Source organism: Eschscholzia californica, unplaced genomic scaffold, assembly GCF_041429995.1.
Source record: "Eschscholzia californica isolate CP2 unplaced genomic scaffold, dmEscCali1.0.p SCAF_1, whole genome shotgun sequence".
In the NCBI taxonomy this organism is placed as follows: Eukaryota; Viridiplantae; Streptophyta; class Magnoliopsida; order Ranunculales; family Papaveraceae; genus Eschscholzia; species Eschscholzia californica.
The window spans coordinates 49,401,453-49,416,015 of record NW_028238198.1 but is presented as its reverse complement, the minus strand read 5'-3'; the positions used below and the strand labels follow the sequence as shown (position 1 = coordinate 49,416,015).

Genomic DNA, 14,563 nt, shown 5'->3' with positions numbered 1-14,563 from the left:
CGAAGTATAATTCCATGGCTTTAATTCCTTAAGGAATCTATTTCCATGAAATAGCTCACTTTTAATTCCTTGCTCCACCCTAGGAATTAGTTTCCGTGGAAAGTCAAAAATCTAAATAAAAATATTTTAATATATTCGAATATTTGAAACCTAATATTTATCTTCATATATGTTCTAAATGACATTTTACCAATAAAATTTAGCAAAATAAACTTTTACTTATACATTGAGCAAATGACATTTTTGCCCTTCTTACCAAATGACATGTTTACAAAGTTGTTAATGACATTTTGGTTTTATATAGCTAAACTTACATTTTTACCCTTTTAGAATATCAAATTGACATCTTACCCTTATGTTGTCAAAATGACATTTTTACCCTCATAAATCAAAGTGACATAAGGGTAAAAATGTAATTTAGACAACATAAGGACAAAAATGTAATTTTGGTAACTTAAAAGAAAAAAAATCATTTTGACTACATAAGGAATAAATAAAAACTCTTCATTGAATATTATATTCGGAGAAGTTAGTTGTCAACCAAATAACAGAGTTCGTAATTCCACGAAATAATAAATGACTATCAAACGAAAGAACTCTTATTTCCATAGAATAAATTTCGTGGAAGACTTTCCATGGAACTCTTTTATTTTCATGGAATTATTTCCATGATATCAAACACAACCTAAATGTTATTTGGCCCAAATTAGGAAAATTACATCCATCAATCTCTTTTGGCCAATCAAATCTATTGCCACACTTAGTTTTGTTCACCCACTTTTATTCCACCCTCTAAACGCTAAGAATTGGTTAGAACATCTTTAATGCAACACTCAATCTTAGAAACTTTAAGTGTCGCATAAGAAAAAAATTCTCGTTCCGATGCAAAACCCAATTTAATTCTCTAATATGATATAGAAGTAGTGAAGTAGAGATATCACAAGAAGTCACCCTAGAAATAGTGTCTTTTTGAATATCTGTAATTGTCTAACTCATTAATATTTAAGTTTGAACCGACAGAAACAAGGGGTGGGAATCGGTACGGATTGGCGAGAAACGGACACTAACTCGACCTGTCTGGCGGAACGGGCATAAGTCCTAAGTGTCTACTCGGACGTCCGGACAAAATGAGAGGACATTTCGGATTTTTCTCCAACAAAGTGCCCGTCCGTGACCGTTTTGATGATCGGGCAAATCAGGTATCGATCGGTCGGGCACCGGTCAGTAATCAACAAATTAAAAAAAAATCGAAATTAAAACTGTTTAATAGCTTAATACAACTTCCTAAACTCCCACTTTACAATCTCAAAAAGTAAATGGATATAAAATTAAAAGATAATCATTGAGATTTCTCATGGATTATGATTGTTCTATTTTTCTTCTCATGGATTACAATCGGTGTATTGTGGATTCTTGGGTTACTGATGAGATATTGAGATTTTGGAGAGAGAGACTAGAGAGGCGAATACAAGATTAAGAAAAGTGATTTCTAGGATTATATATTTTTACTCTTGAAATCTAACGGTAGCTAACCCTACAAATCTAAAGGCTTAAGATCAATCACATAGGCAGACGGGTATAACGGGTAGGATAAACGAACGGGTATGGACGGGTTTGGTCTGGTGGGCTCGACCGGATCACCGGGTAAGGACCTATGCTCGCTTTCGTCTACTTAAGCTCTTTCGGTCGAGCAGGTACGAACCGATTCAGGCATCAGACAGTCACGGACCCTTCGGACTCGGACGGTCGTAAGCGGGTTGCGAATTTCCGGACCAAAATCCCCCCTACAAGCCTTCATGTATTTTCAGAATAACTAATTTTCCTTCACAAAAATAACTGTACTGCAAAGTAAAGAAAGACAATCCATTGGATACACACAAAAAAACTTGAGAATCTCAAAAAAAAAAAAAAAAAATTGCGTGAGCGAGTGTTTTGAGGAAACGAAGAAAATTCCCCGAAAAAAGGTGGGGAACTCAAAAGGTGTTCCCCGACCACACCCTTGAAATCGCCAGAAGAATGTCGCCTGCCGGAGTTAGTCGGCGACAACCGGCTACTTTTTCCTCTCTCTCTCTCTTCTCTTTCTACCTCGCTATTCTCTTTTTGTCTCTCTCTTCTCTCTCTCTCTCCCTGCATCTCTCTGGTTCCAGCAAAGGGACTCTCCTCTTCACCGGATTAAGAGACAGAGAAATGGCTAGTTTGGTAGTGGAGTTCACCGGTGTTAGCAGTGGAGGTTGACAAAATATGGAGAGGTCGCCAGAGTTGGTGGAAAGGAAGATACAGGAAGAAGAAAACAAAAACTTTAAAACCGAGTAGTGTTTAGAGGAGTGTCTAGAGGAAACTAAAAACTTCTGTTTCCACCCAAAACTTCCTTCCCTGAAATTTTTTCTTATTTCTTCCAAACATCAACCTATTTATTTCAGTCTGGTTTAACACGATTAGAGTTTGCATGTTGGTTCGCGAGAGAGTTGTTCTGTGGTAACAATAAGTATCGAGCCCTACCAAAAATGTATACTGCATTTTTGAATGTGTTATTCATCTGTCAATGGATTATCTTCATTGTTTTACCTGTCAATATGGAGTACAACTTCTGAAGGGGCCTGCAAATGGTACAAGAGTTATTCATCTCTCTCATACCTCCTCCGGTCCAAGAACACAACTACTGCTAAATCTTCCAGACTACGACCAAAGGATTCTAGTCTGTTTTCCCGGAGTAGACGATCCAAGGATTTGAGTCTCTCTTCTTGTTGTCTGTCAGACTAGCTCCAGTGCGAAACCCTACAAAGTGGAAAGAAGTGGAAGATCACTCCAACTATAGCTCAAGAAATTGAACGGAGTGTTCTTTCTACTTGTCAAGGATTAATGACAGACTTGGACAAGTTGGATGCTGAGCCCTCCAACAAGACTGGCTACTAAAGGTTGGGTCAACTACCAAAGTATGAACTATCCGACGAATTTGTTGTTCTCAGTTCAGTATTCAAACCACAAACTTTCCAAGGTGGGAGGTAAAACCATCAAATATAAATACTATATATATGTATCGACTGAATTTAACACCCGAGGAGGGTTTACAAGCGAAACAAAAAAAGAAAGCTCTCTGTACATACGAGTTGACCGAGTCCACTCTTACCTACAACCACCTATTCTACATGTAAAATTACTATATATATATAATATTAAACAGGAAGAAAATATTGTGACGAGGAAGAAGCACAACCATATCCAAAACGTGTTTCCTTTTACTCATAATACACAACATTTTACTTACTACATGCCCAAAATGACAAGACACGACCATCTCTGCAAGAAGACCCTTCCTCGTAACCTGTCATGTTTAAAATAAATTTGTAAGTTCTCCATTAGGATTGAATAAATATTTGTAAACCCAGAGAGGTTTTTCTAACCCTATTGCGCCACAAGTCTATATGTACAGACCTCACAACGTTGGTTGCTTACGTGAAGGGTAGCCCAACGTTGCCGTCCGGATTACCGTGAGACTTGTTAGAAAAATCATGCACACAATTATTTGGATCACAGTGAGACTTGTTAGAAAAAGTTATTCAATAATACAAAAATTAAGTGAAAATAGGCATAAGAAACATACCATTGTCGAGAAAGAAAACACATTAGCTGTTCTCAGAACTAGCAACAAACTTTGGATCTTTAGAACTATCTCTTTCTTCTCCAATGGCCGAGCTCTCCTCCACCTTCGAGTTTAGAGTACTATCCTTGTTCATCCTCTGGACCTCCTCTCTAGTGTAAATGAAGATCTTTCTAACAATACTACAGAACTCACTGCTTCCAAAACAAGATAAAAAGGCTAAATGTTTTTAGTCAAGGACGATGTGAGATTCCTCCCTTCATATTTTAAAGAGAACAAAAAACTAAAATTGCCAGTGAAGGAGATAACTTTAAAATATACCCGAGCATGGGGTAAAGACTAGAGAGAGAAAGAGACTTACTTCCACGGGTCATCCCCAACAAGCATCATGTCACCCTCATCATCAGTATATACCACCATCCAACTTCTGTTTGGAGCCAATAATTCACCACTGAACTCGAACATCTTATCCAACTCCGCTATCAGTTCATCATAAGTCTTGAACCTGGTGAGATCGACTGACCTCCCAAGAGCAATTCCCTGCTTGTGAACCTGAAACAAACAACTAATAAGAACTTGTCCGGATGGTCTGAAAAGAGAGCTAGTAATACAAATTAATGTAAACAAGGGATACGATAATGAATAAAGGTAACACCTTTGTGCAACTCCGAGTTGAACCACCCTGAGGTCTGCTCTGAACATCCCCCAAACACTGTTGACAATCTGGAATGGATTTCTCCTGTTCATTATTACCTCCTATAGCACCACCATCAGCTGACCTAGAACCCTTTGATTGCTCAGATTGTTGATCTGACTCCAAATTTTGAGGGTTGTGGAGAACTGGGTGGACAGTAGCTTCAGACCTCTGTGGCAAGTTCATTTGTGACACAACTGGTTCCGAGACCATAGGATTGCTGTTAAGCGGTATCCCAAAGATCTTGCAGTTCCCTTCGCCTTTGGATTTTTCGGTTTCTTGCTGATTCAACAGAGATAATTGTGGCCTTACTCCTCTAGGATAGTGCAAAGTCCCTGATCGAGATGGTTCAACAAGAGGCATCAACCAGTTCCCAGGATGCTGGTCAGCCCTGAGAGACTGCATCACAGGGTACCCCACATATCTGTCTGTCCCTGGTTGTTGATAAGATATTTCGCCAGGTTGGGAAGGAACCCTCATGCTAGAATCAATCATGTTCGCGAAAGGGCTTGAAGGAACCTGGGACCATGAACCTGCAAGCAAGTTGAATCTCTCTTCATTGTCTTTCTGCTTCCTTGATGGACTTATGTTATCAACTAAGGGCAAGGGGACCCCATGACAGGAACCATTTGAGGAACGAAGGCCAGATAGCAGATCAGGATACGTGCGCTCATTTCTAACTAGCAGTGCCCAATTACTAGATCCAGACATTTTCTCTTTAGAAACCATGTCTGCCTTTTCTCCATCGGTAGATCGAGGCCATATACCAGGCTTTTGGGCATTATCAGGCTCGTAATTTTCAGCAAAGGTGCCTCTCAAGGTCGGTGTTTCTTGACCTTGCAAGACCCTTGAAAAGCCTCTTACGGATGGAGGCTCTGCAGTGACTTTAGATGAACCTAAGCACATAAATAGAAATTTTTAGAGTATTTAAGAGCGAACACACTAAAATTAATTACGATAAAACAGAGTAGGCCGAACTGAGAACTCGATGATGTACAAAAAGAATATCTTGCTTTCGTACCTTCCTTGGTAAGAACAGAGGAATTAGGAGACGAAGGCACCATATTTGAACGTGGTCTTTTTGGCCTTGAGGTTGGAGTCGTACTCAGTCCAGGAGCCAAAGCAGGTTCTATTTTCCAAGGAGAAACTCTTTCTGGGCGAGGAATGGATGAGTTTTCATCCCACCGCACCTAAGCAAGCCACAAAAGCATTAGAAAAAAAACATCTCATATGTAGAAGAATGATATGACGCAGTTACCAAGTGAAAGTACCTGGAGACATCTCCACTTCGACGAAGGCCACCTGTTGGGATCTAGATCGCCAATGCCAACTATAGTACCTGTAAACCTGTCACGAAGACAGAAATATTTCAGAAATGAGAGAAAATTAGGTGTGTGTGTGTGTGTGTGTGCATATACCCTGAGAATTAAGAGTTGCAGTAATGACTCCAAAACCAAGGGTGCAGAAGTTATACCTCTGCTCTGGAGCTTCTTCACCTTCAAACCTCATTTTGAATCGAACCCCAATAGAATGGTTAATTTTAAGTGACTCCATGTATTGATCAAAAGGAACAATAAACTCAGCAGGGCTGGTACTGTAAAATGATAATTCAATAATTATCAGATATGATTAGCATTCCAACAACATAAGTAGATTTGCAGAATTTCTTTTGCTTTCTTCACTAAGAATAAGAGCTGCATACCGAGGTTTGTAGTAGACATTGAACATGGTGCCAGTTGTAACAGCATGCCATGCAGATGCAAGGACACCGAGGTGCATGCTGTGACTCGAAATAACTGAAGATGGAACATTACTTTGCTGCCTCATAGCCCGTCTTACTCCAACACGAAGTTCCCCGTTTTCACCTCTTTATAAACCAAAAATTAGCCCAAACACTTGTAAACGAGAATTTCTCACATAAGAAAAATGAATAAGATGACAAACCTAAGAAAAATGAACGCATCCCCTGCGACTAGCCTTTTGGAGCTCACAAAGACACTCCATCCACTCTGAAGAAGATGCCTTCTTGGTTGACCTGCATTTTAAGCAATGGACAGTATTTGAATTACATTGTTAACATAAGTTAGGTGTTTTGTCAATCCAAGGGCCATGAAAATGGGTATAGTTCAAGTTTGGTGTTTTACTTGTTGCTCAAAGATGAAATATCATAGCTATTGACTACAGTTATCAGCCACTTCGGTATCAAACGAAGACATTAATTCCAGAACATGAACTTCTCTCACCTCGAAAGATATGGCGAAACCTCCACTCAGTCCCATGCAAATCCTTGGCGATCAATTCCTGGGTTGGAGGTTGCCTCCACATCTCCTACAAAAACAAGAAAACACAATGAGGTACAAATTTTAAGACAAAGAAAAGAAAAAGTGAGAAAGGAACCAACCAGTGGCGGTAAGCATTCATCTGCATGTCGTCGCAAAACTGAGAAGCCGCCATGGGTGCTTGTATCCGATGCTGTCAAAGTCTTGCAAAATGAATGTACATGAGGGCGATGAACCGGGGCTGGACCAGGTTCCTTCTCCACCGAGTTTTCATCTTGCTGTTAGAAAAAAAATTACGCATGTCAATGATTTAATTCCTGCATTTTGTTTTTCACTAAAATCAAATTACAAGTTGTAAAACTCTTAAGGGGGAAAGGAAGAGACATGGGTCATACATTTGTTTCCGGAAGCAGAGTTAATTGTGCGAAAACCTCATCGGTATCTGGTTCAGCCTACAAAGATAATTCAACCAATAACTTCAAGAACTTAAGTAGTTGATTGATTTCACCGAGAGACCTTCTATTAGTTCTAAAAGGGGAAAAAATTTATACCTTCAGTTCAACATTGATTACACGGCAGAGAATCTTCCATGGAAGATCACATACAGGCAATTGCTCACCAGCAGCCTGATTTGTTGATGCTTCAACCTAGATCGTGATCAATACATGGATTTAGCTCAATTAACAGCAAATTTCATCATATTAAAAGATATCAGTAACAGAAATACCAAAATTAGACTCAAGGAAACCTAATATTTCTCTCAAAATACAACAAAAATGGAAGAAAACTAAACATTCTGATTATGAACTCTGAAATTCATATAAAGGTACCTGCTCAATATGTCCTTGAGGAAAATAGAAAACTCTCTCTCCTTTCCGCGGCACCGTCACCAAAGGACCAGCACAAGCATGCCAAAGCTCCGTATAAAGAGTATCTTCTAAACCTGCACATCAATGTCACAAAAACCCTAGAAATCAACACCAGATCTTTCAAATACGACTAAATCTAAGCCTAATTAGAAAAATAAGAACTTTTCTAACCTTCTCCGGTGACCGGAAAATTCAAACGACTTCTCGGTGTTTCTGGAACTCCATTTTTTGCCATTCCGCCGTCGTTACGTTCACTACAACCAGAACTCAAACTCTCTCCACGGCTGTTACTACAATTAACTTTATTAGAACCTTCAGAAGCCATTAATAATGTAATTTCAGAACAGATCTATCTTATCCAACTCTTCCACTTGTCTAAAATCCAAAACCCTAATAACTTGAAGAAAAACTAAACAGCAAACACAAACTGCTTAGAAACCCTAGCTTGACTAAAATTCTTCAACCACAACGCTTCTTCTGAAACCCTAATAACTAGATAACTCAACCATTTCTTGTTTTCTGCTAAAGATTTATCACGAGGTATGAATTCCTTCGATCTATTATTCATCCTCGTTCTCTCTCTAACTTTCTATCTCTATAACTCTCTCTCTCTCTATTCTGCAACTATCTGAACGAAGAGGTCCACCTCGCAATGAGCTCCATACAGTCAGTCGTCTGGATGACCTGCTAAGACCTTAACCTGGAGTCAGAGCAATCATTTCAACCCTAGTTAAGTTTGAACCGTAGTGATACAGGCTACCTGAATTACCGGTTACTCTTCTAACAAAAATATCTGACATATTTCATAACTGACTACCGGTTCAGCCGAAACCAGACAAAAATGAATGCGATTGAATTGATGAAAGGGTAAACAACGGCCGTTTCCTTTTAGTAACCGAGAAGACGGAAAGTTGTTCTGTTTTTTTGGGAATTGGTTGTCGTGGGAGTAACGGGCAAGCTGCCTAACAAGAAATATCCTAGACTTTAGATTATTTTACGTGGACGTTGGACACTCAAGGATTTTAAAACGTGTAGAGATTTGAAGACATTCAGAATTGGGTTATTTTTCTTTGGGAGATTTTGACATTGACCCCCACTCATATATCAATATTAGGAGTGCACCCCCGTTTTTTTAAAACTTTTGATTTATACTCCCACATGAATGGCCGGAATTAAATTTCATGTGTGCGAATTGCACATGTAAAGAAGGACAAAAATGCCCATATAAAATTCATTTTCTACCCAAACAGCCAAACCCATCTTCTTCCCTCTTAACCATCATCTTCTTCTCTCTTAACCATTAATGTCTAAAGAAACTGGTAGATGGGTTCGAGAAAGCCACCTATTACGACGCAGAAGAGGAAATGGTCAAGAACAACAACCTAGAAAGAAAACTCAAATCAACACTTTTCTTCATTCAAAGTTCAAGAACAAGCCCCGTCTGGAGTTGTAGTTATTTACAACAAAAAGTAAAACACCAAAACCCTCTCTTTCTCTCTCTAAAGCAAACTTATCTCTCACTAAACAAATTAATCTCTTTCTAATGAAAGTGGAAGACGACGATCAGGAACTCGCCAAAGGGACATGCCAAACATCTGAGCGGAACGACCAACTTGTATTGAATTAAACAAAGCTTCACCCACATCACCCCCAAACAAATTCAGAACTTACTGTAAATCCTTCTTCACACATATATACCCATTGTTCATTTCCTGGTTTTAGTAGCTAGTTTACTTCAATTTTGCCCAAATCCTTAATTTGAACTTTCTTCCTCTGCATTTGGTCTTACTTTCTTGAAGTATTGGATTAATTTCTAAATCTTGGGGGGGCAAATTCATAGTGATTTGAGAATCATCATCATTATTGTTATTATATTGTGAAGAAGATGATGAACTTGGTGGATCATTAATGGCGACCTTCTCTTTATATTTATACCAAAAAAGAGATGAGGAAAATTCAGTCGATCATTTTCGCCTAGTAATTTCGAGGCTTCTCGATCTTAAGCCAAACCTGTGTCTTCTATTGTTTCGAATGTACCGAACCAGAGACCAATCCGATTACCAGGAAGACGAATTTCATCTACATATTTTCCTCAATGGCGTTGTAAATTTTGGTTGGAGTTGTATAAAGAGAAAAATTGAAGAACCCAGAACAAAAGATTGAAGTTTGGTTTTGAGTTGACGAGTATTTGTGAATCTGGAATGAAATTGAGAAGCAAAAGAAGAGTTTGATTTGAAGATGGGTCGATAGTTTTGGGGAAGTATGGCGTTTGTTGCTATTTATGTGGTTTAGAGAGAGAAAGAGTTGAGATATTAAACAGAGCAACATTAGATTCAGTTGAGGGCATTTTTGTCATGAGTGACATGTAGAAGTCACCCACTTCAAATTTAACGGTGACTTACCATTTTCCGTCCAAGTGGGGGTATAAATCAAAAATTTCAGAAAAACGGGGGTGTAGTCCTAATATTGATATAAGAGTGGGGGTATATGTCAAAATCTCCCTTTTTCTTTTAAATTGTCAGTGTGTCTCAAATCTTTGGCATCTAGGTTGGAAGACTTAACTTCTTACTAATCCAACTAAGGAATTTTGGCTAAAAAAGTCGGACATTTTCATCGTCCAGATGTTAGATAATTGAATGGTGTTTGTTTTCTCCATTCAGATTTTTACTCATTTCAATGGCGTAAACTATTTAAATGATCGGATATTTATTATTGTTTAGATGTACGCAACTGCTTTACTTAAATCATTAATCTGAATGGTGGTTCGTTTGAGTCAAACAAAGAATAAATATGAGTCACAAATTTATCACGTAAAATATGAGTCACAAATGAATACGATACCTCTAATTGAATGAGTCGGACTCACAATTTAGATTTAGTTTAAATTATATGGAGAAGAGTCATTTTCAGATAATTAAGATACACACCATCTTCATTTTATTTGTATGGATTATCGGAGGTATATATAACACAATATGTTCTGAGTATTAATGTATTAAAGATATTTTTCATTTCAAATGTTAATATGCTTTCAGTTACCGTCTACTTTGTCCACTCTAATTTCAGAATGTTATGTCAACATAACTTTTTTTTAAGACTAGGGAATTGACATACAAATATAACAATTTATTTTTGTAAAACAAAAACAACAATGGGAAGCAAAGTATAGTTAGTTATCAGGTGTTTGTGTTTTTATTTTATGAATTTAAATTGTCTGCTTTTGATTTGTCTAAATGTTATTCATACAAATCTAGTTTGTTTTCGTTAAAATTTAATATATGTTAAAAACCTAAATATTTTTATTTCGTTTAGTTAAAAGCCCACTATTTTTCACAAAGGTGTTGCAAAGTTGTCGCAAGACGTTGCAAAGTTATTATAAAGTTGTCGCAAGGTGTTTGAAATAAAAAAAAGTACTGGGGGAGTTGAAGACTAAAAAAAAATTGACTAGTCCTTTTTAATCCAAATTTTTTTGGGAGTTTTGATCAAATTTCCTTTGTTTTATATGCAACTCCAAATGACTAATCACAAATTCTACATACACTAAGAGTTAAACTGAAAATTAAATAACTACAGTCATACATTAATACTTTGGGCCTTCTAAAGGCACCAGACCACTAAGTTGTTAGTGGACGGGCTCTATTAGCACCAGGCCCAACAGTTATTTTCTCTGTTAGCGCTGGCCTAATCAGTAAGCACCCGGCCTCATCTAACCTAACCCTAACCTCCATCCACATTTCAGAATTTAAAACACAAATTTGGGGAAAAACTTCCATCAATCTCCTCGCTTAATCTCTCACAATCTCATTCGTTTTTGTAAAATCTTTATCTACATAAGTTCTTTTACTCTCTGAGATAAAGAGTCAACGAACATTTGGTGAAAACGAAGTAGAAATCAAACTCGATTTCCTCCTTTAAGATTGGTTCAAAAACACTAAACTTTTATGATTTTCTTGAATTAATTTGGTTTTTTAATGTTTGTGGACATCAATAGAATGGTATAACATGTTTCGAATGTTGTTTACAATAATTTCGAACATATTTGGTGGGTTTTATGTCAAGATTTTAGCCCCCAATCATTGACCCTAGTTTACATGCTGCCTCTGTTACGACTCGGACAGACTGGTCCAGTCCGTCCCGATCTTCCTGGTCACGGATCACTGGATCTGTGTGTGTCACCAAACACGGATCTAGAGATCTGTGACTTTCTAACAGTGTTCTGTTGGAAAGCCACAGATCATGTGATATGTTGGCCCTTCTATAGGGCCTCAGATCACTGGATTCGTGACCTAAGAGAGGACCGGACGGATTAGGTGATCCGCCTGGTCCTTCGGGTCGTCGATTTTTGATATTTTTTATTTTGAAAAGGAATAGAGCTTCCTTTTGTTTTGGAAGAAGATGGAAGAAGCAAACGAAGGTGAACATCACCCACGTTAAAAACCGGTGCTTATAGAAAACTCGGGTCATTGGCCTGAGTCAACGAAATGGTCGCCCTCTAATAGCCTATAGGTCCGGTGCCTTTAGAAGCACCCTAATACTTTCACTAATTGTGCTTAATAGCATCCATTTACGTAGAAATCCACACATTATAGAGAAGGACACGGCTTTAGGGAATAAAGAATGATCTCCAGAGAATAAATTCTTCAGGGAATCCATATTTTTTTGTATATTTTCGGGCATATTTTATTTTAGTCCAAAAACTCATTTGATCAAACATTGCCCCGTAATCTTCATCCTATTTATCACCTTCGCCACAACCGACCACCATTGCAACCTCTTCTCTTCCATGTCTTATCCTCTCTAATTCACGGTTACCCTCTCTTTCTTGTTGCTTTCATTCTCTCTCTATCGCGTGTTCTCACTGCCCACAAAATGTGTTTTTAGGCATGAAATTTTTCGCGATGAGGATTTCACCAGAAACCCTCCTCGATGTCAGGTTCCGACGAAGGGAACACTTCCCTTTGCCGGAGCGATGTCTGTGTGAGAGAGGGAGAGAAACAATGAGAAATCGATTGAGAAACAGTGAGATATTGAGAGAGAAACAACGAGAAATCGAGAGACAGAGATAGTGAGAGCAATAAAGAGAGGTAGTAAGAGATAGACAATGGGGAATCGAGAACAATATGAGAGAGAAAAGATGAAGATTAAGGAGAAATGTTTGATCAAGTCAATTTTTTAAGTAAAAAAAATATGCCCCTGAGTCAATATATATTGACAAAAATCTTTGTTCTCAGGAAAAAAGAAATTATTCCCCAAAATCGCGGTCTATAGAGAAATAAGTTAGTTCCTGTTGTTTTTTTGTAATTTTAATTTTATAGAAGTGCGGTCATAAACTTAAAGTCGTGACAAGAATCGTAATTCTTAACAATTCTGTGAAGGGTTTTGGGAAAAAATTGGGTACAAAAGTTTGGGTAATTTTTTTTTTGTTTTCTACCCCACTCACCCCTCACTATTTTCACGACAACAAAGGTCGTTGCCAAATTTCCATTGCTTGCGACTCCTAACAGAAAATTGAATCATTTTCTTCATCCCTCTACACAGTCGATACCTCCGATCACCACTAAAGACTCACATTCTCTCTTTTTTTTTCTTTCTTTCTTTCTCTCTCTCCTCTTTTCTTTCTGCTCAATTTTCTCTTATCTTTCTCCTCAAGTTCTCTCTCTCTATCTCTCTCTCACTCTCACAGGGTTGGGAGATTCACGCGCCCCCTCCCAAATAACAATTTCGGCAAATGGAAAAGATAGAAAAAATGATTGTGGATTTGTAGTGGTGGAACAAAGACAATGAAGAATATTATAATTTTTAGGTCGTCGGTTGTGGTAAACGGACAACAACTCTTGGGGACGAATAAGTGGTTGAAAGAGTTTGGAGAAAAATTATGCTTTCTATCGAGAACTTATTTAGTCCGTAAAATTCTTTTATTTTCTCATGACATCATCCATATTTGGAATACAATTCCTTGCTTCTATCCACGGATCGTTTCTACTGAGTTGAAGGAAGTATTTCTCCATTCCGGTCATGACAATCCTACCAATACCAAAACAAAAAGTGTATCGTCCATAATACAGCGGGCTCAGACATTAAAACCTTTTTATGATGAGATACAATGCATTAAATTTGAAACAAGAAAAAATGGGAAGTCGTTTTCATGGGACCTTGTATGGGCTGAAGAGATGGGCCATGACAACTTCATCAGTTTTATTTTTTTTTTGTTGAAGAACTTCGTGAGTTTATAAACAAGATAAGATCGTTATTTTATTACTTTATTGCAAGAAAGTATTGACCATCTAGCTGTGTACTATTTGGATGTGGATATGATTTAGGGAGATATTAACTTTAAACATCCTCTTCATTGTAAAGATTTAATAAAAACACTATAAACTTTAGAGTGTAAAGTTCCAACTAACTTGGACCATTGTAATGTTTATTATTGGTTCTGTTATTGGTTTTGGACATTTCATTATTTCAAATATACATCAAATTTTGTATTATTAATTTGCTGACACAAGATCGCAAGTGTTTTATCTTATTTTAACTCGTACACTTAATGATCATTTTAATATTTTTCTAAAAAACTTTTATATTGGAAAGAAAAATGTCATAAAAATTTGGAAGATTTTCATAGACGTTTTGATGTAAACAACCAATAATAACAGTAATAATAAATATCCAACAATTTTCTGCCAATGTTCACGTATCTTACAAAAATTCAGAGAAATAATTTTTAAGTAAAAAAGTTCATAAAATAAGATAATAATCCCTAACATTATAAAAGTAAATATCTTTCAGTTATTCATCAATGTCCACATATGTCTACAAAAGTTTGAAAATATATTTTAACTAGTAGTAAAAATATTCTATTTCATATGATTACTGTGAAAAATAAAAGTAAGAAGAAGATTGAAATTAGACTACGAAGAATCTAACATTACATAACATGAAACGAGATTTTTATTTTATGTTTAAAGATAGTTTCTCTATCTTGAATATAAAATAACCATGAAAATTTTAAGGTTGCGGGAGTTATAAATTGTCATCCACTATAAACTGAACATTTACAATAATGATAAGATAACAATGTTGTTACAGTAATAAATCGACTTTATTAATCATTGCCCCATGAACG

General features: G+C 37.1%; 1 protein-coding gene across 6 annotated transcripts; it reads right to left on the bottom strand.

Annotated features, from left to right (window-relative positions):
- Positions 1-1,236: 1,236 nt before the first annotated feature.
- Positions 1,237-8,451, bottom strand: LOC147567348 (auxin response factor 2B-like). Of its 6 annotated transcripts, none has more exons than XR_015230741.1 (17): positions 7,612-8,277; positions 7,402-7,514; positions 7,123-7,218; positions 6,967-7,023; positions 6,694-6,849; positions 6,536-6,620; positions 6,237-6,327; positions 5,995-6,159; positions 5,767-5,886; positions 5,564-5,639; positions 5,314-5,482; positions 4,254-5,188; positions 3,960-4,150; positions 3,602-3,792; positions 3,266-3,322; positions 2,566-2,775; positions 1,237-1,841 (listed from the first exon to the last, which is right to left on the bottom strand). XR_015230741.1 is itself a non-coding variant. In XM_086653972.1 (15 exons), exons 1-14 carry the CDS (start codon positions 7,763-7,765, stop codon positions 3,624-3,626), a joined length of 2,577 nt encoding a protein of 858 aa, XP_086510098.1. In that variant the 5' UTR covers positions 7,766-8,451; the 3' UTR covers positions 2,997-3,322; positions 3,602-3,623. The 6 variants fall into 6 exon arrangements, 1 of the variants encoding a protein (XP_086510098.1); XR_015230742.1 differs by having other exon boundaries at positions 1,237-1,836; XR_015230744.1 differs by lacking the exon at positions 1,237-1,841 and adding an exon at positions 3,433-3,494 and having other exon boundaries at positions 2,370-2,775.
- Between the last annotated feature and the right edge of the window lie 6,112 nt (positions 8,452-14,563).